General features: G+C 34.7%; 1 protein-coding gene across 3 annotated transcripts in view; it reads right to left on the bottom strand.

Moving 5' to 3' along the window:
* The window catches only part of Rit2 (Ras like without CAAX 2), a 331975-nt gene that overhangs the window by 247551 nt on the left and 59024 nt on the right, over window positions 1-25400 (bottom strand). For all 3 annotated transcript variants that reach the window (XM_048806306.1, XM_048806307.1, XM_015482244.2), the window contains one exon: window positions 8669-8725. In XM_048806306.1, coding sequence (XP_048662263.1) covers window positions 8669-8725 — 57 coding nt within the window. The remainder of the gene's footprint in view (window positions 1-8668; window positions 8726-25400) is intronic.

Here is a 25400-nt window from a genome sequence, read left to right as displayed (position 1 = left end):
AATTTTGAGTATGGAGTCAATAGGATTTCTTGCAGGTATCTTATGTGAAGAGAAAGAAGAATTGAGGTTTCTGGCATAAGCACCCAGAAAGATGGGGTTGTCACAAAGATAAGAATGCAATACTCATAAAAGTTTGTGTTGTATGTGTGTGTGTGTGGGGGGGGTGTATATGAGAGAGAGAGAGAGAGAGAGAGAGAGAGAGAGAGAGAGAGAGAGAAAGAAGCACTGGAAGCCAGTTTTAGAGTAATTTAGTTATTTTTTTTTTAGAAATTGAGTTAGAAATTATATAAACATGAAATTTAGGAGATAAATAGGAGAAGAAGAAGAAATAAATTTTGAAGTTGTAGATTATCAATGTCAACTAAAGTCATGATAACAAAGGCAATAACCAAGAAAGGGATGTGAATAAAGACAGTAAGAAGACTAAGCACTGAATCTTAGGGATACTTAAAATTCCAGAAGAAGAAGAAGAGCCAAGCTGAGTCAAAAAATTATCACAGAGGTTAGAGGTAAGAGAGTCTGGAATCCTGGATGCCACGTGAAAAAAGTAGATGAAATTCAAGAATGGTAGTTCATATCGAATGCTACTGCTACTGGTATATCAAAATGAAGAGAAAGAAAATTAATATTGGCTAGCCACTAAAAAGTCACAGCAATTTCAGAAATGGGCTTCAAAACCTAGCTATCAGTAGAAGGGGAATGAGAGTCTTGTGGTAAAATCAACACTTTCAGGAATTTTACAGCAAAAGCAGTGGAAAAATGCAAAAGGCACTCACAGAGGAAGCAATGTCATAAAAAATTTTAATACTATGATTTTTTAATGTTTTGGAGCCACACAGTAACACCATGTTTTTATAATGATGGAGAAAGATAAATTAAAAAAGAAAAGCATACGGTGCAAGATTCTTGAGTGGGACAATGGAATTGATTCTGATGAATGAAAATAGTGGTACAGAACTGCCTTACATAGGAACATGGATATAAGTGGGAAAGCCCATTGTAGGTGCATAGTGGTTGGTAACTTTGGGAGTATTTTATGGATGAGAGTGTAAAGGAATTAATCTTCTAGTTATTTCTATTTTCTAAATAAAGTAAAAAGCAAGGTCATCAGTGAAAGTGTGGAAATGGTAGAAGCTACTGGTTTTAGTAGAATGAGAAAGTGAGTAGTTTTTGACCTGAACATATTTTCTAGGCACCAGTAAAATCCCATTGGAGATCCAGCATAATACATTTAAAGTGAAGCCAGATTGCATGGTCATGCTCAGCTGCCCCACTGAAGTTTCATAAAAATCAAAGGTTTGAATTCAATCCTGGTGGTGCTGAGATTACTATATCAAATGACACAGTCAAAAGGTCTAAAATTCTGATCACATAAGTTTAACTTAGGTAAAAGGGAAGATGACACTGAAAGTTGTTCATGCATTCTTTTATTCAATAAATGTTTTGATCATCCCTTATAAACCATGCATTGCACTAGGTCCTGTGTAAAAAAGCAAATATGTTCCTGGACACCATAGAGGCTGCATCTGAGATGGAAAAATAAACAACAAAATGCCCCATTACCTCTTATTCAGAATTTGATAAATAGTATTAAGGAAATAAGCTCTGTACCAATATAGGGACTACATTTGTGTGTTTCACATGGTTTGTGTGTGTTTTCATATTTTGTATAGTTCACTTAGGTAAGGTAGGCAAAGACCACTCTAAGGAGGTGATATGCAAACTGAGACCTTGTAAATCAAGAATGAGGAACTTGCTATGTAAAAAGCACAAAAAGCACAGGGAAGATATTCAAGGAACGGGAAAGAATACTAGTAAAACCCAAAAGCAGAGAAGAGCCTGTTTTGCTTATTTAAGTAATGAAGAAAGAACTTGTGGCCAGAGCATAATGGCAACAGGCTGTTAGAAGATAAGTCTGGGAAGAGAATTGGGCCAATATGAAGACAAAATTCAATTTCTACAACTAACTACCTTTCTATTTTTATCATGTTCAGACATGAATCATTAATAAATATAATTCTTCGAGTTCAACTTATCAGCCTTGATTTCCTTCAAGAATTATGCTATAGCACTTTTTCTACTAGTAGTAATATCCTATCTTCTACAGACCTTGTAACTCTTCCTTCAGCACTACTCTGTAGACCATGGCTCTGTGGGTTCCTTTCTAGAATAATTGAGCACATTAATCTATTCAATTATATAGATGGCTCTTAATGGGCCTAGGCATTACCTCCTCCACCCCTGAGTATTTACATTTTAACAGAGATTTTCTATTGACACAAAGAAGTGACACTATCAGTGCATACTTTAGATGGCAAACAGGCCATTTTCATGTAATTCAAGTCCCAATATTGCCTTAAATTCCATACTTAAGTAGTTTGTGTTCTACAAGAGATCCTGAGCAATATATACTTCATATGGTAGGTTCACCCCACGCTGGTCTAACTGCATTGATAGTTTTCATACTCAGGCACCATGCTGCATGAGCAATCATTGGGCATGTGGCTCTCTGCAGAAGACCTGTTTATATCCTTGATGTACGTTGCCACTTATATGAGCTCCTTGTTTTTTCAAACTTCTGAAATCATTCAGGAAGACTGCACTATAAAATGGTATTTTTTTTTCCTGTAGAGCTTGTTACAGCCCTTAATCATTGCTCAGAAAGAATATAAATCTTCTGGTGTGCATATTATACAGCATTCATGGCTTGTAAGTGAAACTGAGGTCTAAAACAGTAAAAGAGGAAAAGCATTTAAAGTTGAGTCAATTACAAGAGTATGTGTTCCTTGAAAATAGAATATGTAAGTAAAGCTGGAAAGTTGGTCTCATGAACTTCTGGGCACTGCAAGAACCAAACAAATATATGGGCAGGTGGGATCATAATATTATAACTGATTTCTGGGTTATTAAGGTTGTTTTCTTTTTGTAGGAAAACCAGCCCAAGGAAGCAGTTGAAGAAGTCAATAAGACTAGCTTAACTAAACTGTGTGCTGCATTAATATAATACAATGAGGAAGAAAAGAAGAAAATATCCCAGATGAAAAGATACAAATAGCTCTTTAAAATGATGAAATAAAACTAGGCAAGAAAGTTCAATGAAGAAAGAATCCTTGTCTATTTTGGTGCACCAATGAATAAAGGAAGAAACAGAAGAGTAGAGAAAGAACAGAAAACAGAAGAAACAATAAATTGGCATTAGCATAATATTTTTAATTTTTCAACAAATTTTTTTCTGGTTATTCTTCATGGCAAGAAATACCCATTGACATATATAGTCTACCACACGCAGGATTAATAAGGAAGTCCTAACTGCTTTAACTCCACAAAACCAGTAGCATGAGTCAACTTTGTATTGTGTTTCTATTGTTATGGTGTAGATATGAGGCATCCTCCAAAAGCTCATATGTGAAACCATGCAGGAAGATGTAGAGGTGAAATGATTGGGTTATGAGAGCCTTACCTCAATCAGAGAATTAATCCCCTGATAGAGATTTTACTGAGTTGTAACTGAAAGAAGGTAGGGTATAGCTGGAGGAAGTGGGTCATTGGGGGTGTGCCTTGAAGATATATACTTTGTCTTTGTTGAGCAGATCTCTCTCTGCTTCTTGGTAGAAATGCCTGAAGCTGCTTTCCTCCACCACACTCTTGTACTGTGATGTTCTGCTTTGCCTCAGGCTCCACAGAATGGAGTCAACAATCTATGGACTAACATCTCTGAAAATGTGATCCCCAAAATAAACTTTTCCTCCTCTAATTGTTCTTGTCAGGTCTTTTGTTTGCAGCAGCAAATTAGGTGACTTAAACACACACACACAAAAATAATATCTGTCTGAAATTTAAACTTAACTGTGAATTCTGTATTTTTATTAGCTAATTCTGGCAACCCTACTTACAATATGCCAAGAATTACTGTAAGAGTTTGACATACTTTGCTTTTAACTCTCACAGTATTCTGAAGTAGATATAGTTTCCAAGTGTGTCAGCTGTGGCTTAGAGATGTTTAGCAATTTTGCTTCAATGCTAGCAAGAGGGATTCAAAAATCATTTCTGTTGGATGGCGAAGCTCATATACGTTTTACCACTAGGTTACTTTCCAAGGTTAAGACTGTCGTTTCCACAATGAAATTTTACAACATTCCTGATTCACAAAACTGGAAGCTAACCTGCAAAGTGAAGAGCAGGCAGAAACCAATACCTCAGGATCCTGAGTGGATGGGACACAGATTATATGCTAGATTAGAAGGATGAAAGACAAAAGAGTGGAAATAAAAGTGCCAAAGGTATATTTCAATAAATGCTCTGATGAAAACCTCATTTGGGCTGGAGCCGGAGCTCAGTGGTAGAGTGCTTTCCTTGCATGTGTGAGGCACTGGGTTCGATCCTCAGCACCATATAAAAATAAGTAAATAATGATACTGAGTCCATCTACAACTAAAAAAAAAAAATATTAAAAGAAAAGAAAACCTCAATTAAGACATTCAAGTTATAAGCATGTATTGATTAGGTTAAAGCTTTAATTAATAATTAATTAATCTACGGGGATGGATTAACCTGGTGGTAATCCTAGGCAAGTAGAGAGGTGGGTCACTGATGCATGCCTTTGGGTTTATCTTTTGTCCCTGATGAGCCGAGCTCTCTGAGCTGCTTTCCTTCACCATGCCATTCTGATATACTGTATCATCTCAGGCCCAGATCTATGGAGTCAGCTATGGCCTGAGACTCTGAAACCATGAGTCACAAATAAAATTTCCCTTCTCTATGTTGTTCTTGCCAGGTCTTTTTGGTCACAGTTCCACAAAAGCTGACTAAAACATTCTGTTTCTTTGTCCTCATCATAAAAAGCATGCTGTTCTGCCATTGTCCAGAGGGAGCTCTCATTCTATTTGGAAGAATAAGGGTGCCCAGATTCATAAATTGTTGGTGAACAAAAGTCGATTAGGTCTACAACTGAATGGTTGTAATTTTGTTTTTTGACAAAAAGCTTCCCTGTCTTCAAGGCAAGTGGATTTTACCTTGCTACACTCCTGCCATGCCTTGTGCTTTTCTATTCACTGTATGGTCTCATTTAATTCTTCTCCATTTGTCTTGAAGTGCTTGGACAGCACTGACTCCATTTGACCTCTGCATGTGTTGTGTTTACCATTTTTAAGGAGTGTAGGAGATAATCACTAGTTACATATGTGACTTAATCAAAGTTAAGGAACTGTGTAACTGCAGGGAAACACAAATCCTCCAGACTTCAGAAAAGCCCATCCAGGACTAGGCATCTTTTTCAGGGTACACTGGTTGTGAATACTATGTTTCCTTCTGCATTCATTTGCAAATGAGGTGACCCTATTGTCTGTGCTTATGTGTTTGCCTTCCTGTGAATGACAATAAACATCAGGAGAAACAATTCTCAACATACGCAGTTTTCATTAAACCATAATTTGGAGTAAAATGCAGAACCTGATATCTTTTATTACATTCTTGGTTTCAAGGAAAGGGAGCTCATCTGTTGTAGAAAAAAATCAATAATCTGATTTTTAATTTATATTCCATTAGAATTCTATACCTTCAGACTTTCCACCTCAAGCAAGTTATAATGAACCTAAAAAGGCATACCATGACAAGCATTCACATGTCATTTTCTCAAAAGCATTTAAGAAGTCTGGTATTTCCTGAAAGTTTTCCTTGAAGGAGGATTTCTGTATTCTAGAAAAGATGGCAGGAGTTTCTTGGCTTTTGAAAAGTGTGGAGAGCTTGATCCTAGTTCACAGTGAATATAGTTGAGGAGGGAGCTGTTTAACAGCCGCCTAGTCTTTTCAAAACCCTTTCTAAACAGTGTTGACTTCTTTCTTATATTAATAGCTAACTTCAAAAATATTACAAATATCTGTGTATTTGCATTAACTCCTCTGGCTGAATTCATCCAGGGCTTGAAATGTACTATTTCAGTATTTTATTTTTGGAGGACAAACAGATTGCTTTCCAAAGAGTAGGTATTTATTTTTTGCCAAGTGAATGGCATACAATGGTCATTTTTAATGAGTCATTACTTAAATATGGCATGTGGGTTTATTAACATGAAAGCTTAGAACCAGTCCATTGGTAAAAATGTTGTCTCTTATTATCTCTATAATAACTTTATTATGGAAAAATCAGCTGTAATTGGTGCCATGTCTAATGCTCACAGAAGTTCCATTTTAAAGATTAAATTAAAACTTGAATTTACCCATATTTAAGTCTATTAAAGGAACATAGTTTAAATTTTACATGAATTTTTCTCCCATTAGAAGAATTGAATCAATACATTTAAATATATCCCTTTCTTAGGCATACTCTGTGAATTTTAGAAACCAAAATCATTGGTCTATCACCAAAATGCTTGCCAAGAAATAAGATCAATTATTTCTCTGGATAGGACACAACCTAATAATAGCCCTGATTCTTATTATGAATAAAATATAAAATTTCAGAGTTTATAAAGTTTCAAAAAAGGATGATTCTAATTTGAAGATAGGGGAGAAAATAAAAACCTACAAATGACTCAAATATTTCAGGGATTGTTGTGAATATACTTTATATACAGAGTCACGAAAAATTGTGCTGTACATGGGTAATAATGAGTGTAAGACATTCCACTATTGCCATGTATGTAAAAAATAAATAAATAAATAAATTTTAAAAAAAAATCTCAGTCAGGATGATAAACAGATCCAAACAGGGATTAAAGAATATTCATTTACTATTTCAGTCATGAAATAACTATGCTTATTCTTCTTCAATTTGTAAGATTTTCAAAATGTACTAACATGAATTCTTTCCTGAGGGATGATTAAGGAAGCCAGACTGAGTTACAGTTATGTAGTTAGAGCTGGTGAAGAGAAAATTACTTGGGACTTTGACCTTCTTCAAGCAGGATACCAATGGGAAATTGTTAACTAATGTTCCCATTAGAGAAGATAAGAAATGAGATAATGGGAAAATCGAACAGAAAGTAATAAAATAGTCTTTCTATTTTCAAACTTTTTCTTTTAAAGCTAGCTACTTTATTAATAGTAGATAAAATTATGATGTTAGCCACCTGTTAGTAGTGGCTGTCCAGTTAGTTTAATCTCAAATGATGGATGGGCCATGTGAATATCTAAAGAAACCATCACATCCTTATTTCTTTCTCTTGAAGGAGCCATTTATGGTTTATTCACATTCACTGTCCTATGTAAGCTATTAGACACAATAAGCTGGTGAGCAAGAGGCAAGTTTTTGAGACAGTGATACATATGCAATTTAAATAATCACAGAAAACAACAAAGAGCAGAGCGAGCTTGTGATTTCATAAATTATATTATGCAATTTTCCAACAGATACAAGATTCAGAACTTATGGCCAGAGAGTTCCCCTTTTCTGTAACCACATTTAAGTGGTACAAAACTACTGGTACTCTAGATATTTAGAAAACAGTCTTAGAAATTTATCAAACAAGGGTTATACCGAAACACTTCTAAAACTTTATTAAGTGATTATTCTTAGAGACACAAAAACTCCTTGGGGAAGGCCTTCTTGGTCAACAATGTACCAATCAATTGTATTTAAATCTTATTGATTCTGTTTACCTAATGAAGAGATCTTAATGACTTATAAGACATTTAAAAATTCATGCATTTTCTTCATTTCAGTACAGTATTCAAGCAAATATTCTGTAGGACCTACCGGAAGAAATACAGGAGCATTATATATAGGATAATATTTTATGTATTTTAAATCAAAATTCCTTGATTAGCAGATGGAAACTAGAGGATATTATCCACAGGCAGGGGGCAAGGACAAGACATATAAAAATTGAGAAAATAAATGAGGTAAGTAATGGGGAGTCATTAATGGAGCTCACCCTCCAAGAGTCAAGGAATCAGCCATGAAGGGCCCTGGAGATCTATGCTTCCCTCTCTGGGAAATAACAATTGGTGTGTTTCTAAGCAAAGATGACTTTCTTTTTTTTTTTTTTTATTTTTTGCAAAGATGACTTTCTTGAACTGTGCTAGAAAAATTTCAGTCTATTCTTTAAAATAGCTTTATGAATAAAGCAAATTTAAAGACATTTTTCCTACTTTGAATGAATGAGAAATCTTTCCCAGTGCAATGCTTCTGTACTGCACTATGAAAGAAAACTGCATAAGGGAATAAAACTTGGCTGAATTGGGAGCTTTTACAATATTTTGACTCTTTAAGTCATAGTTTCCTCATCTGCAAGATGAGGATGCTGGATAAAATTATGTCTACATCTAATGACTTCTCCAAATGTGCCATTAACATGGTTAATCAATTCTACAACAGAAAATTCAAAGACTGGTAAACAGGAAGCAAATTACCAAGTCCCTATATAATCATGTCACCTATATTAACTAGACAACAGTTTTTCAAGTGAGTTTCTCTAATAGTAAATATCCATTATTGGATCCTAAGATCAACTTAATGGATTCTAACCATCATTTAACAGAATAATAATAAAAAATTATTAGAGTGTGTTACAAGATACAAAGACAAATATTTGTGAAAATTTACACAATGTGTGTGTGTTCATCATACAATAAATTCAATTATTTATTCTTCAACGTCATTATCAACATCAACAGGCTACTTATTTAGAGTGTCTTTATTTGGACTAAGGGGAAAAGAGATTTTTACTCACCTATAGTGGGGTCATGATAATCAGGAAACTGATGACTGATAAACTGCATTGTCATTGCTGAAAATAAAAATAAGTTTAAGTTTAATAAAAAAATCAGCAATTCACTAATAACCCATTCACTTTGGTTCACCAATCTTTTTTAATAGGTTCTGGTGAACAACACATTTATGTGAGTGACTGATTATATTATATGAGCCACAAAATGATAATTAGACATAGTTCTTAAGGGGGAAAAGAAGGCAAATAATGACAGATATTTCTCTAGAATAAATATATTTGAATTTTGAGTGTATTTCCACTACAATTGAATTGGAGTGAAAATCAAGAAGCTCTTGATATAGTGAGACTATAAACTAACTGTAGGTCCCTCTTAGCCTGTTCTCATTAAACAATTGGTAATAACCAGAGTGATATTCCACTAAAAGATCTGTATATTTTGGGGAACTCAAGTATCTCATCGTAAAATAAGAAGATAATCTCTAGAGTTCCTTTAAGCTATAATACATTATAGTTATCATCCTTTGATTATATTCTTGATGATATTATTTTATTCATAGTTAACTTTTTTAGTTAAATTTTTTCAGTCACTTTTATCTTGTCTAATTCATGTTAATTACTATGACTTTTCACTACTTATTCTGTCGTTCTTAAATTCTCCATGGTTTTTACAAACCCTTAAAATGTAAAATATTTTTAGTGTTTCTGTTTTCAAGAGTTTCCTTGTGATTTTTCATTGTTAGGAGACAAGGGACCTCTGAATTAAATAACAAACTATATAAAAAAAGCAATATGTATGTTGACAAAGACTCTTGAGTAGAGATTTGCTGAGTTCCTTTTTAACTTGGCCTCAACTTTGGCCCTGTTGCTTGTTTCTACCCTGCAGGGTATGCATAGCTCAGTTGTAGCAAGAACCCTACTAAGTCAGTTCACAGGGAGTCATTTCTGATAACCCTGGCCTAGCAAGAATCCCTGTTAAATCAGCTAAGCAAAAATCCTCCTACCCTTGATGTCTCTTCTTGGTAATTTTCTATCTACGGATGCAACCCCTCCTCCTCTTCCTTCTTTCTCATTCTGCTCCTTGCCTGTGAATCCCTGTTAGTCCTATTATATTCAGAATTCAGCCCAGTTCTATACTTAAATCCCTTTTTTCTCTATAGCAATAGTTCCTGAATATAATCTATCTTTACTGCCTTCACTATTGTATTGTCTAGCTCTGGTTCTCTTTAACAGTATGTTCACACTTTAGCAAATGTTCAGAGCAGAGAAAACTCAGTTAAATTCAACATACATGTAAAAGGCACTTGCTTGTTGAGAAATGCAAAGAAATGGAACCTGACCCAGTGGAAGAGAATTTCTGTGTACACTTCAATGGTTGTTTTCCTCCTGTTTTTGAGTCCTCAAAGGGTGTCTTTTTATGAAAGTGTTAATTTGGCAGCTTTGGAAAAATTTTTGAAATGCAAATCAAGTTTCCTTACAGACAACCTTAGGAATTTTGAGAATTTCAGGAATATAAACTGAAAGCTACATCTTTGTTGGTTTCAAATATTAGATATATATTTTAAAAATCATTTGGGAATTTCTTGGATCCAATCCAAGATGGCGGAAGGAAGAGAGTGAGCCACCCTGTACCTGCGCAGCCAGACCCTCAGATCTCGCCTAGTAGGAATACTATATCTCCAAGAGTGTTAGAGGTCCCCTATCCAGCTGCTCTCTGCAGAAATCACCAGCGCTGTGACCTCATGTGGGGCTCTGGGCCTCAGCATTAGAGTAGGATGCCTGGCGTTGGAGCAGGACGCAAAGCCTCAAAGTTCCAATCCATGCAAGACTTGTGGAGTGCCTTAGCAGAATCACCTATCAACACATCTGCAGATCGCCAAGACTCGCTTCACTCCCACGCAGGACATTCAGTTGCTATCTACCCACAGTACAATGCCATTGCCTGGCTCCCCCCACCTCACCAGACTCTCTCCACCTCACCAGACACCCCGGTGCTGAAAGCAGACCGCCACCATCTTGGCTCAACGTTCTTGCATTTAGCTGGGGTAATTCCCAGATCAGATCTCCAGCAGCCAGGTACCAGGTTTCCCCCCTCCCCAGCAGCCAAACCCAACACAGTAGCTGCCCTACACAGGTGTGCAGTGCTACCAGGAAGCTGCCCACGGGAGCCTCGGGGTGAGAGTTTCCTCAATTGGGAACTGCTGGGGGAGAGGGAGAGACCAGGAACTGGGAAATCTCCAGGCAAGAGAGGGAGATAGTACCAGGCACGCTAACATCGCATGAGCGAGAGTTCCCAAAAAGAGACCAAGAAGGGGCTGGGGATGTGGCTCAAGCAGTAACACGCTCGCCTGGCATGCGTGGGGCGCTGGGTTCGATACTCAGCACCACATAAAATAAAATAAAAAGATGTTGTGTCCACCGAAAACTGAAAAATGAATATTGAAAGAAAAAATTTCTCTCTTTCTCTTTTTTAAGAGAGAGAGAAAGAGAGACCCAGAAGGTGCAGTCTTTCTGCAGGGGACTGGTGGATTCCACTCCCTGCATCCAGGCACCCTATGCAAGGACCATCTTCCCACCCTGGTTACCTCCACCATCCTGAGGGCAGAGACAACAGTTTGCAATAGACAATGCCACCTACAGGATGAGAAGAGAAGCAGGAGTGATGCGGATCTCTAAAGCTGGCTACCACCCTGGTTTCTTCCCTTGTTGGTTGGTTGGTTGGTTTATTGGTTTGTTTCTTTTTTCCCTTCTACCGCTCCATCCTCCGGCCCTCACATCCCCAACATATGTGAAACCTTTGCATGAAAGAGGACTTTGAGGACTGAGTCATCTCAGTAATATAATATAGAGGTGTTGTATATGCCCTTTTTTCTTTTTATTCTTTCATTTTTCTTTCCTCCTCCAAATTTTACTGTCTTAACATCTGTATTTTTCTAAATACATATATGTGTTTGTTTTATGTACTCTACTATCTTCCCACGTACTTGCCTACCCTAAATTACTTCCTATCTATACTCTTGCTACTAACCCTCTTTACTAGATTTCTCCTTCATACTTCCTAAGATATATTGACTCTATATCCTCACATCCTACCTTCTCAGCATATCATCCTAAGCTCCACCCCGAGGTTATTGTCCACTGTCAGAAACTATAAACCATTTTAGAAAACTACTGATTATATTTTAGATAATAATTTAATCCAACATTTCTGTACATTGAGACTAAAGTGTAAATATCTTAATAACAACAAATTGTTGATATTGGAATCTGTTAGCATTGTCCTTCCCTGCAAAGGAGAAATCTTGGAACTCTACAAGAGCACTACAAACCTATAGAGTAAAAACAATAACAATCTAGACCCACAGAGCTGGAAAGGATGACACACGAGCAACATGAAAAGACAAGGGAAGAAAGTGCCCCAAACAAATGAAGACACCAATTTAAGACATTCAAGTTATAAGCATGTATTGATTAGATTAAAGCTTTAATTAATAATTAATTAATCTACTGATATGGATTAACCTGGTAGTAACAATCATAAATATATATGCCCCAAACAATGGTACAGCTATGTTTATCAAAAAAATTATTCTCAAGTTCAAGAGTCAAATTGATTACAACACAATTATCTTGGGTGACTTTAACACACCTCTCTCACCACTGGATAAATCTTCAAAAAAAGTTGAATAAAAACAATAATATAATCAATAACTTAGGCTTAACTCACATACATAGAATATTTCAACCTGCATCAAGCAGATATACTTTCTTCTCAGCAGCATATGGATCCTTCTCTAAAATATACCATATACTATGCCATAAAGAAACTCTTAGCAAATACAAAAATGTAGAGATACTACCATGCATTTTATCAGATCATAATGGAATGAAACTGGAAACCAATGACAAAATAAAAAATAAAAATTACTCCAACACCTGGAGACTAAACAATATGCTACTGAATGACAACGGGTTGCAGAAGACATCAAAGAGGAGATTAAAAAATTCTTAGAGATAAATGAGAACATAGACACAGCATATAGAAACCTCTGGGACACTATGAAAGCAGTTCTAAGAGAAAAGTTCATTGCATGGAGTTCATTCCTTAAAAGAAGAAATAATAAACAAATGATAAACAAATAAATGACCTTACTTTATATCTCAAAGCCCTAGAAAGAAGAACAAATCAACAGCAAAAGCAGTAGAAGACAAGAAATAATTAAAATTAAAGATGAAACCAATGAAATTGAAACAAAAGAAACAATTGAAAAATTGACAAAACAAAGAGTTGGTTCTTTGAAAAAATAAATAAAATTGACAGACCCTTAGCTATGCTAAGGAAGAGAAGGAGAGAGAGAATTCAAATTATCAGCATATTCGATGAAAAAGGTACTATCTCAACAGACACTACAGAAATACAGAGGATAATTAGAAATTATTTTGAAAACTTATATTCTAATACAATATAAGATAGTGAAGGCATTGACAAATTTCTTAAGTCATAAGACTTGCCCAGACTGAATCAGGAAGATATACATAACTTAAATAGACCAATATCAAGTGATGAAATAGAAGACACCATCAGAAGCCTACCAACCAAGAAAAGGACTGTACAGTTACACAGCTGAGTTCTACAAGACCTTTAAAGAAGAACTAGTACCACACTCTTCAATTTATTTCAGGAAATAGAAAAACAGGCAGCACTTCCAAACTCATTCTATGAGGCCAATATCACCCTGATTCCAAAACCAGGCAAAGACATATCAAAGAAAGAAAACTTTAGACCAATATCTCTTATGAACATAGTGCAAAAATTCTCAATAAAATCTGGCAAATTGAATACAAAAAACATATCAAAAAGATCATGCACCATGATCAAGTGGGATTCATCCCAGGTGTGTAAGGTTGGTTCAACATAAGAAAATCAATAAATGTAATTCATCACATCATTAGACTCAAAGAATCATGTGATTATCTCAATAGTCGCAGAAAAAGCATTTGACAAAATACAGCACCCTTAATGTTCAAAACACTAGAAAAACTAGGGATAACAGGAACATATCTTAACATGATAAAGACTATCTATGCTAAGCCCCAGGCCAACATCATTCTACATGGAGAAAAATTGAAGGCATTCCTTCTAAAAACTGGAACACGACAGGGATGCCCTCTTTCACCACTTCTATTTAATGTAGTCTTTGAAACACTGGCCAGAGCAATTAGACAGATGAAAGAAATTAAAGGGATATGTATAGGAAAAGAAGAACTTAAATTAGCACTATTTGCTGACCATATGATTCTATATCTAGAATACCCAAAAAGCTCCACCAGAAAAATTCTAGAACTAGTAAATGAATTCAGCAAAGTAGCAGGTTATAAAATCAACACCCATAAATCAAAGGCTTTTCTGTATAGCAGTGACAAACCCTCTGAGATAGAAATGAGGAAAAGTATCCATTTACAATAGTCTCAAAAAAATAAAAAACAAAACTTGTGAATCAACAAAAGAGGTGAAAGATCTATACAATAAAAACTACAGAACCCTAAAGAAAGAAATCAAAGAAGACCTTAGAAGATGGAAAGATCTACCTTGCCCTTGGATAGGCAAAATTAATATTATCAAAATGGCCACACTTTCAAAAGCACTATTCAGATTTAATGCAATTCCAATCAAAATCCTAATGGCATTCCTCATAGAAATAGAGAAAGCAATCATGAAATTCATCTGGAAAAATAAGAGACCCAGAAAAGCTAAAGCAATTCTTAACAGGAAGAGTGAAGCAGGTGGCATCACTATACCAGACCTTAAACTATACTACAGAGCAATAGTAACAAAAACAGCATGGTATTGGCACCAAAACAGACTGGTAGACCAATGGTACAGAATAGAGGACACAGAGACTAACCAACAAAATTACAATTATCTTATATTAGACAAAGGTGCCAAAAACATGCATTGGAGAAAAGATAGTCTCTTCAACAAATGGTGCTGGGAAAACTGGATTTCCATAAGCAACAAAACGAAATTAAATCCCTGTCTCTCACCATGCACAAAACTCAATTCAAAATGGATCTAAGATTTAGAAATTAAACCAGAGACCCTGCATCTAATAGAAGAAAAAGTAAGCCCTAATCTTCATAATGTGGGATTAGGCCCCAACTTCCTTAATGGGACTCCTATATCGCAAGAATTAAAACCAAGAATCAATAAATGGGATGCAATCAGACTAAAAAGTTTCTTCTCAGCAAAAGGAACAATCTGTGAGGTGAATAGAGAGCTTACATCTTGGGAACAAGTTTTTACCCACCCCCACATCAGATAGAGCACTAATCTCTAGGATATATAAAGAACTCAAAAAGCTAAACACAAAAAAACAAATAACCCAATCAATAAATGGGCCAAGGACATGAATAGACACTTCTCAGAAGAGGATATTCAATCAAAAAACAAATATATGAAAAAATTTTCATCATCTCTAGCAATTAGAGAAATGCAAATCAAAACAACTCAAATATACCATCTCACATCAGTCAGAATGGCAGGTATGAAGACAAACAACAGTAAGTGTTGGTGAGGATGTGGGGAAAAAGCCACACTCATACATTGCTGGTGGGACTGCAAATTGGTGCAACCAATATGGAAAGCAGTATGGAGATTCCTTGGAAATCTGGGCATGGAACCACCATTTGACCCAGCTATTCCTCTCCTCAGTCTATACCCAAAGGACTTAAAAATAGCATACTACAGGGACACAGCCACATCAATGTTTATAGCAGCACAATTCACAATAGCTAAACTGAGGAGCCAACCTAGATGCCCTTCAGTGGATAAATGTATAAAAAAATGTGGCATATATACACAATGGAATTTTACTCCGCAATAAAAGAGAATAAAATAATGGCATTTAAAGGTAAATGGATGGCGCTGGAGAAGATAATGCTAAGTGAAGTTAGCCAATCCCAAAAAACAAATGCTGATATGTTTTCTCTGATATAAGGAGGCTGACTCATTGTGGGGTAGGGAGGGAGAGCATGATAGGAATAGATGAATTCTAGATAGAGAAGAGGGGTGGGAGGGAATGGGAGGGGGCAGGGGATTAGCAAGGATGGTGGAATGTGATAGACATCATTATCCAAAGAACATGTATAAAGACATGAATTGATGTGAACATACTTTATATACAAACATAGGTATGAAAAATTGTTCTATATGTGTAATAAGAATTATGATGCATTCCACTGTCATGTATTTAAAAAATAAAACCAATAAAAATAAAATCATTTGGATTTTTTTCTCCTTAGCTTTTTTTTCATCTTTGGTAGAATTAATAATTTTAACAATTTTTAATTATGAAAACTAATGGGTTTCACTGGGATCTTTCCACATGTGTATATGTGTATGTACTTCCTGAGCTTTAAAATTGCAGTTGTCACTATCTCTCTGTCACCTGTTGTTTTTTGTTTTGTTCCCAATTATAACACAGAGGTCAGAGGCCTGGCCTCATCTTCACCAGTTAGCTTAGTCATCTCAATTCCAACAATAGCTTAGATTTCATAAAGTTAAAACTAAGATGAGGCAATATGTAAATCAATGGATGTGTAACTGATGTGATTCTGCAATTTGTATTTGGGGTAAAAATGGGAGCTCATAACCCACTTGAATCAAAGTGTGAAATATGATATATCAAGAATTATGTAATGTTTTGAACAGCCAACAATAAAAAATTAAAAAAAAAAAAAAAAAACTAAGATGAGGATGTTCTCACTACATCTCACTCAAAATAAAGAGAAATATACCCATTCACTAAATATGATTAAGAGTCTGTATTCATCTTATGATAATCAATTATTTAGACTAAAATCTTAAAGATATCTTTGGACACTTTCACTTTCAAATTCTTCATGCAAACATGTCAATTTTTTACTATACCTCACTCCAAAATATCTTTCAAATATGTCTTGATTCTTTCCTTATTACCTAGTTCAGAATCTTCCATTTCTTCTCAAAGCCTCTGTTGTATTAAACTCAACACTGTTTTCTTTGTAAATATGTTTTTTCCCATTATATTTTTCGTAGTCATACCAGAATCATCATAAAAAAATCTTGTCACTTACATGTCAACAGCTATTAAAGACATGTCTAATATGACATGCTGGCATATGTGGTCTTTAATAAACCATGCTTGCCTTACTCTTCAGTCTGGAATCACAGACTAAAGTCTAAAGTACAGACTTTCTGAAGTGCTTTTCATCCACAAGCAAAACTTAATCCTATAACTGAGAATGACATTCATGTTTTGGCTTCTGCTGATGTACTTAACAAACCTCACTCCTTGACCAGCATTTCCTCAACTTCCTCTGAACCCTCTTCTCACCTAACTTTAAAATTTTGGTCTTCTGTATTTATCTTTTGGATAACACAGTTTAAGCAAGAACTGCTTAACCAGTTTAGAGAGCAATCCCCAACCTTTACATCTATTCACCACCTTCCATATCTGATCAAATTATTCTACCTTACCATATTCCATGTAACATCTTGCCTTCAGCAAGAATCTCATTAAATCAGTTTAACCAGAATCCTCCCTAGTTCTCCCAAATGCTTCTTCTTGCTAATTTTCCATCCACTGACCCCCATCCTGCTCATTGGCTATAAGTCCCTAAGCAGTTCTTGTTGTATTTGGAATTGAGTCCAGTTCTATACTTGGTTCTTCCTTTCTCTATTGTAATAGTTCCTGTTTAAAGTGTGTTTTTACTTCTTTAATTGCTGTACAGCTCTGTTTTTTTTAAGCAGTAATAATAATGGCCAATAGCTCTGCTTGAGCATCACACAACTCAATTCACTCATTTAACACTTTGTCTACCAGCCATTGGTAAATAATAGTTATGGAATCTACCAAGAAGCAATAGCAAACATTGTTTTAATTGTGGATCAATTTTATTACTGTATATTTGGGAAGGAATTGTGGAGATAGAAGAAATTTTGAACAAAATTAAGGAAAAGATATACATATAAGTATTTTAAGGACTGATAAATATACTTGCATATTAAAGTTGAGAATCCAAAAACCAACATATAGTTATTTAGAAGAACAAGTAGCATATTATTTAGATGATTGAGTTTGTGCTTTAATGGAAACCTGCTGTTTATTAGATAATTGAAAAAGCGCTTCAATTCTCAAATTCTCTGACCTACCACTGAGAGAGAACCAGAGAAAAGGGAGCCAGCTGAGCTTTGTTCCAAATTTTCAAAAGATAATTTTAGAAAGGTTTATTTGTAAAAGTTTCTTTGTGTTTCACAAAATGGTTGCCCTCTGGGACACTTAAGAGCCATTTTCTTTTAGGGAGATAATATATAAAACAATTTTTGAAGAAGCTCTCTTAAACACTTATGTGGGACTGTAATATAACTCACCCAAAATGTAATTCTTCAGCATATTTCAAGTTGATTATTTGAAGAAACTTCAGACCTCAGCAGAGCATAGGAATGACTCTGAGAGGCTGCCCTGTGGTTGGAAATGCATTTATAAAGAACATTTTCATGGGAGATAAGCAGTGGAGGCAAATAGGCTTTTCTATCAGATACACTACCCCCACAGTCAAAATCATTGCCAGTCCATATTGTGCAATTGACATCTCAGAGACTGTATCCTCAATCTCAGTAGGAGGCCCTGGATATTAGCCAGGAATAAGAATGCTAATGAAGATATGGGATGATAGGAGATCAGTACAAGCATTTTGGGGGACCTATGAAGTAATTTATACAGTCTTGATCAAATATAATTATGTGTGTGAATCAGGTAAGTAACTGGGATTAACCACTGAATCTTCATATCAAAATGAACCATTAGAGTTGTCATCATTTTCTTATGTAAAGGATGTTGATTTTTATAGGTTCATTTCAAACTCCTTTCCCTTGCTAATTAGCATTTTGAGCAATTTTTCGTAATTTTTAGGAGTTCCTTAGTATCATAACCTCTGAAATAGAAATAGTTTCCAATTCTTATCTTCACTCTCAATTTATCTTATCCATAGTCATGGCTTCATTCATTCATTCATTGATTAATACCTCATTTTAATAGAATCTCCTATGAAACCATATGGACCAGGTAGGTTCCTTTTGTATAGTGGTAGTTCCTTTATAACTTTTCTATCTAGTCTGTGCTTATTTGGTCTGTTAAGCCATCTAACTTTACTAAGCAGAACTTTAGGCAGTAGTATTACTAAAAAATTTATGCCTCTAGGTTTTAAATCACATTTTTAAGGATTTATGGAACTGTATAAGAATTTGTTTCCATAATGTCAATAGTAATTTCCTATTTATAATTTTCTATTTACTATTTTCCTATATTATTTGTATAAATTAACTAAGGATTTGTGTATTTCTTTGATTTTTCTGTAATTATTATTATTGTTTTTCTACTCAGTTGTTTTCTTTTCACTGTCTACCTGCTTTTGTCTTTTTTTTTTCTATGTTGGTTTCCTTAGGTTTGTTTTTTTTGTTAACTCAGTTGCATATTTTAATTCTGACTGATAAAGCTTATATCAATATGAATTGTCCTCTGATATCTGCTGTGAATGTGTCCTATATATTTTAAGATTATTTTCATATGTTTTCTAATCTCTATTTGTATTTTCTGTTTTATCTATTGGTTGACAAATATAAATCACTTTTCAATTATTAGCTGGTAGTATTTTTTTGCTTTTAATTTTATTTTAAGATTCTAATTCTGAATCTTGAGTTCCATTTTTAATATACTTTCAGCGATCATATTTTACTTGTTTTAAAACATTATTGATCACATAATCACTCTTGTGGGTGTTTTTCTGCCTTCTTTAACATCTCTGACTTGGTTTTTCATCCCAAATTATTTTACCATAGATATAATTTAGTATTTATTTTTGAGGTGGTTTTGGCCTTTCCTTCAATTCTCATCTTCTTAATACATTTTTAAAAATTATTTACTGTTCTCAGATTTTAAATTTTTGAGTCTATGTTTTTGATCTTTACATGATTATTTGAAGATATTGGATTCAGTTAAGATTCTTGTGTTATATTTCACTGGTTGTTGAATTTGAAGAAAAATTGTTGTCTTTCAAAATACTGATTTATAACTTTTGGTTTTCTTCTTATAGTAGTTTTGTTTCATACTTGTTTAATTCCCTCTCTGTTCCTATATATTGGAAGTCCAGAGTTACTAGATCAAGAATGTCTTCTTCTGTTAGATGACTAATGTGCATTTTTAAAAAATTGTCTAATATTGGCAGATATTAGTGGTGACAGGCATTACATTTCTTGTTTCTTTCTTTCTTTATATCTTCTTTCTTTTTTTCAACAAGATCTTTAATTTTCTTTGCCCTCCCGTCTTCCCCTTCACTGCCCCAACTTTGAGATGAACCACCCTTTTCTACTCTATTTTCTGACTCTCTGAAACAGATAGTCATTCTGTTTAGATAGACCATTAGATAGACCATTATTTCTGGTCCTGTTCAATGGTGAAATATTTTATTGTCTTTATTTTTTAGTTGTCAATGGATCTTTATTTTGTTTATTTTATGAGGTGATGAGAATTGAACCCAGTGCCTCATACATGTTAGTCAAGTGCTCTACCACTGAGCCACACTCCAGCCCTTGATATCTTGTGACTGCTGTGAAACAAAAAGTTCCTTGATGATTGTCATTATTGTTGTCCATTTGCATTGGATTTCCATTCCTGGGGATGCTTATACCTGTAGTTTATTTGTGTACTTCATGCTCCTATCTCTTTTTCTGAGTCTTTAGTCTTTCTTCTCATACTCCACAGCTATAAACTTATAAGGGCAGCAGAATTCCACTTGAAATTATTATTTCTTTCCTTAGAAGTGACTGATATTCACAGTGTGGATCATATGTGATTTTTTTTAAAGAGAGAGAGAGAGAGAGAGAGAGAGAGAGAGAGAGAAATTTTTAATATTTATTTTTTAGTTCTCGGAGGACACAACATCTTTGTTTGTACGTGGTGCTGAGGATCGAACCTGGGCCGCACGCATGCCAGGCGAGCGCGCTACCACTTGAGCCACATCCCCAGCCCCCATATGTGATTTTATTTATACTCCTTGTTGGTATTTTGGCTTTGTGGCAAGATATATGAGAAACATAGATTTAGGAGGCCAACAATATTCTCCTAGTCATATATCACTAATCATTAAATTTCAATATGGAAGAAGAAGTCAATAAAATTTGTGATGTGTAGGTCTTTGAAACTTAATGCTATAAAAGAGCAGGTAATTTTTCTCATGGATAATTTAGGTTAAAAATTCTCTAAACATAATTTGTGCATTGAATTACTTTGGCTAGATGATTAGAAATTCATTTGTGTAAGAAGGCAAAGTGTACAAAAGGTCATGACTTAATCATAATCTGGTCAAGACTGCTTTGAACAAAGAAAATTGTGTTTACAAGTCCATCCATAAGACATTCAGTTGGCATGTCTGTGTGCTTGAAATTGGGCACAACAACTTAATAGGTGGAACATTTTAAATGTACTGAATCCAAGATGCATTTCAATCCTCTTATATTAGAAAATCAGGTTGTACATGTGTGTAAGCATGAGGTGGGAAGAGGTTGATGGAAATAGGTGCCTAACACAAATAGAAAGTATCAGAAATTTAGTTTCCAAGTTGAAAGAGAATTTATTAATGCAGATGCAAAAGGCTGAAACCAAATTTCTATGTCTTTACCACTATTCTTTATTTTGCACTCATGTCAAAATGCAGCATTGAAGAGGCATGGATATGGTAGTTATGTCCCATGGAATCTTTCTGGGGCCTAGGATTCTTTCATCAAGTGGGTCTCCCACCCACCACTCAGAATTCAAGGTCTGCACAGAATTCTTTACAACAATTGGCATATGAGTGAGAGATAATTCATGGAGGATTATATGGGAGGATTTTTAGGGAAAGTGATATAAATATTGTACATTACTTTTTCCACACACAGTTAACAGAACTCAGTTACTTGGCTTCTCCCAGTTGCCATGAGGCAAGGATGTATGTAAGGAGGAAAAAGAAAATGGACTTGGTAAATACATAGCAGACACTTACATATGGGGAAAAGAATGCTCAAAGAAAATGTGAACATTTCCAATGAAGTAAAATAAAATTTCACACTCTTCCTCCCCAAAAGAAGAATCATCTCCTGAAACATTAACTTAGGTCTTAGTGTTCTGTTTCTCACTAGATTCCATGCAGAATCCTTCTGAATTTTCTAAATATAACATATTTTTTAGTTTTGCTGAATAGCTCAAAAATATTATAAGAAACAATACTTATTTAGATTTTCAGGGTTGCTGCATTCTACATGGTGAAAATCTATGTACCATTTGGTAACTTTTAAAAATCAGTTCTCCAGACGGGAGCGTATCTGAAATGATGAATTTTTTTTTTTTTTTCAAGTCAACTACCATCACAAAAAAGCTCAAAAAAGAAATAGTGACAGGATGTTTGAACCATTCCATGTTCGTAAATGCTTCTTTTTATAACAGTTGTCTTTTACTGCCTTTACGGATACAAAGAAAGTACAAAACATTTATGTTTAGAGAGGACATTTGATCAGAAAATTCAGTCACCCACTTTAATCTTAATGAAAGTAATTAGGGATGAAAATATTTGGTGGACTCAAATAGCCATGGTCATTTGATTTGTAGAATTACTATTGTTAGTGGTAACTGTTGTATAGGAGGCAAGAATACTTTTCCCACCATAGAAAGGAACATTTGCTAGAAAGTAACTGAAAGTCCATTATGAAGTATCTGATGTATTTCATATCAAAAACCTTTTCCCTTTATTAGTTGGCCATACGGTTTACACATGATATGAAAATGTAATGTTTCCCAAGACTTCATAAAATATTCAGTAAGTACATATAATAGATAATGTTCAAAGAATCTTAAATGTCCATGCAATAATAGTGGTAAGACATTAACAACAATCATTTTTTTAAGCAAACATGCTTTGTTTAGACTTTCTTTTTCCATGGGCATGTTTTCTTATTTAAATTTTCATTTTAATATTCAGATATTTTCATAATTTACTATTTCATTTTAAAGTTAAATTTAAACCAACTGCTTCTTGTTTTGCATAATCCAGTATTAAACCATCAAATTTACCACTCTGAAAAATCTGACAATATTATATATCATCCTACTTAGAGTGTCAGTAATATTTGGCCAGAGGCAGAGACTGTCAGTTATGAAAAAGATAAATTGTAAAAAGAAGGAGTTATTTTTTATGAACTCAAAAACAAAACAATTGAAGTACTACATAAAATCACACTACTGGTTATTATTTCTCCTACTCACTCCCACTCCTCCAAAAGGAATATGATATTTATGGAAAGTACTAAACAGAAGCATTTAGGATAATAATACAATCTCATAACACAGTGACAAAGGATGGCAAATCATGGCTTTCCCTGTGGGATTGATGGCCTGTACATGAAATAGGAATGATGAGACTGAGACTGGTCACTAAGGTTTAATACTATTTCCCTCTTATGATTATATTTGTGGGATCTTGGGAAAAAATGACCTAAACTCTCTGTGTTTATTTTCTTGTCTAGAAAATAAGAAGGATGAGGAACAGTGACTTGAAGTTACCTTCAGATTAAGCACTAAGACTCTTTCTTCTTCTCATTGTCATTATCACCATCATTATCCATTTCTCATCTATATAGGATCTGGTTGTTTTGTTTCTCCACCACTTCAATCATTGGGATCCAGTCACACAGGCCTCCTGGGAGTTTTCCATAAGTCTCAGCCATGTTTCTGCCCAAGGAAGAATCTCAGCTGGTACAGTTTCTTCTGCCTGGAATGCTCTTCCCTCAGATACCTACATGGTTCACTCTCTTACACTTTCAGGTAACTACTCACACAGGGCCTTCTTTGGGATACATACCCTCAGCACTGAATTTAAGTCAGAACCCATTTATTCTTCCTGGAATTCCCATGTCCCTTGTTGGTGTTCACTCATGCATTCATTCATTTAATTCTAAGTATTTATTATGTGCCAGACACTGCTTAGATGCTTGGGGAAAATCAAGGAACAACACAGGTAAAGCCTATGCCTTCTAGGAGTTACATTCTAGGAGACAGGAATTTGGAGAAAGAAACACATTCTGGAACACATTAATAATATGTGAAGGGGTGACAAAGCTATACAAAAAGTCAAGTATTACAGGATCATTATTAAAATATAAAATACAGTAAGATGAAATTCTGTGGTAGGAATCAAATGGACATAAAACTTCCAAATAGTACAGGAAAAAAAATGTAGTATTTTCACTATTACAGATCTTTTAATGTATATTTTATAAAGGGATAACAGTGGATTTTAAATTACTATGTTTTTTATGTACTAATGGGTATACTTCTGATTATTTTTTGAGACTTCATTATTTAACATAAGCTGGAAAATAAACTCTTTAAAACTATTTAAATTTAGAATGAAATTTTTAGGTATCAGTCTAAAAGAATGAAAATTAGGCCCCATATCTTTAAAAATTTCTTTGGTGGAGCAACTTAACAAAAATATTTTAGAATAAATCTGTAGATAATCTTGATCAGGGTTAGGGAGCCACCAAAGAATCAAAGTAGATGGGTCATAGGACCCCAAAATAAGACTCTTTCTATTGTGCTAATTGGTTTTCATTCATTCTTTCTCTTAACTGAAAACTTATGCTCGATCATGAGCATACCAAAAACATTTCCTGTATATACAATCAGTGTGGGTTTTTTTAATGAATAAGTCTAAAATTATCTTTTGACGCAAAGGAACAAATGATGACTGATCTTTTATTTTTCTATCAATCAGCACTACACTTACAAACTTTTTCTGAAATGCATTGAAAGAAGGTCAGAAATAGCATCAAAAGAATCCATAACATGGAATCCTTCCCAAGGAGAATATGCCCCAAAGAAATGACAGTGTGATGGTTTGTAATCACTTGCTGAGCCCCTTGAGTGAGACTGAGATGGCCATCCACAAGGATTGCCCCCAAGCAGGTGTTGGGTGTTCTTTCTAAAGTCAAGGCAATAGAGAGAGTTTAAGAGTGGTGATAAAATAAGAGTTTCATGGAACTAGTTAAAGATGTTTTAATTATTTTCATAATTTTTAGTAATGGAAATTGTTGAACCTATGTTAGGCTGAAAAGAATGCTGAATTTAAAAATGGCGTAACAGATATCCTAATCCCACTTTAATGCCATCTTTCTTTCTCCTTATTAACACACTTCTAACAGGAAAAGAGTTCTCTTGTGTTTTCTCTAGGGTATTACAGGTTCTAACCATCTATGAAACTGACATTTAGAAGGGGCATTCAGCACTGGTAGTCTGGAGTCTGGTGCCCTCTAAATCTGAAGCATACTTCAACATATTTACATCAGGATTTACAAAATTACTTGAGTCAGGCATATGCCCAAATTATCCAAGAGTTAAATTTTCAGAATCAATTATTATAATCTTAGAACAAAATCATCACAGTGGAAAGGTATTCTGGCAATCTGAGAATGTCATTTAATTTGTTCATTAAGTCATAAAACAAGTAGTAAAGCCCTGGTATGTTTTCATCTTCTTACATGTTTGTGGACATGGGATGAGGATGGATGTGGAGGAGGGGTTGATTGGGGAATGTGGGATAAAATAGAAAATGGGACCATTTGGTTGGGGGAACAAGATTCAACTAAGGAGTTGATTGGTGTTTT

Source organism: Marmota marmota, unplaced genomic scaffold (genome assembly GCF_001458135.2).
Source record: "Marmota marmota marmota unplaced genomic scaffold, marMar, whole genome shotgun sequence".
In the NCBI taxonomy this organism is placed as follows: Eukaryota; Metazoa; Chordata; class Mammalia; order Rodentia; family Sciuridae; genus Marmota; species Marmota marmota.
This window is presented reverse-complemented; position numbering and strand designations above follow the sequence as displayed.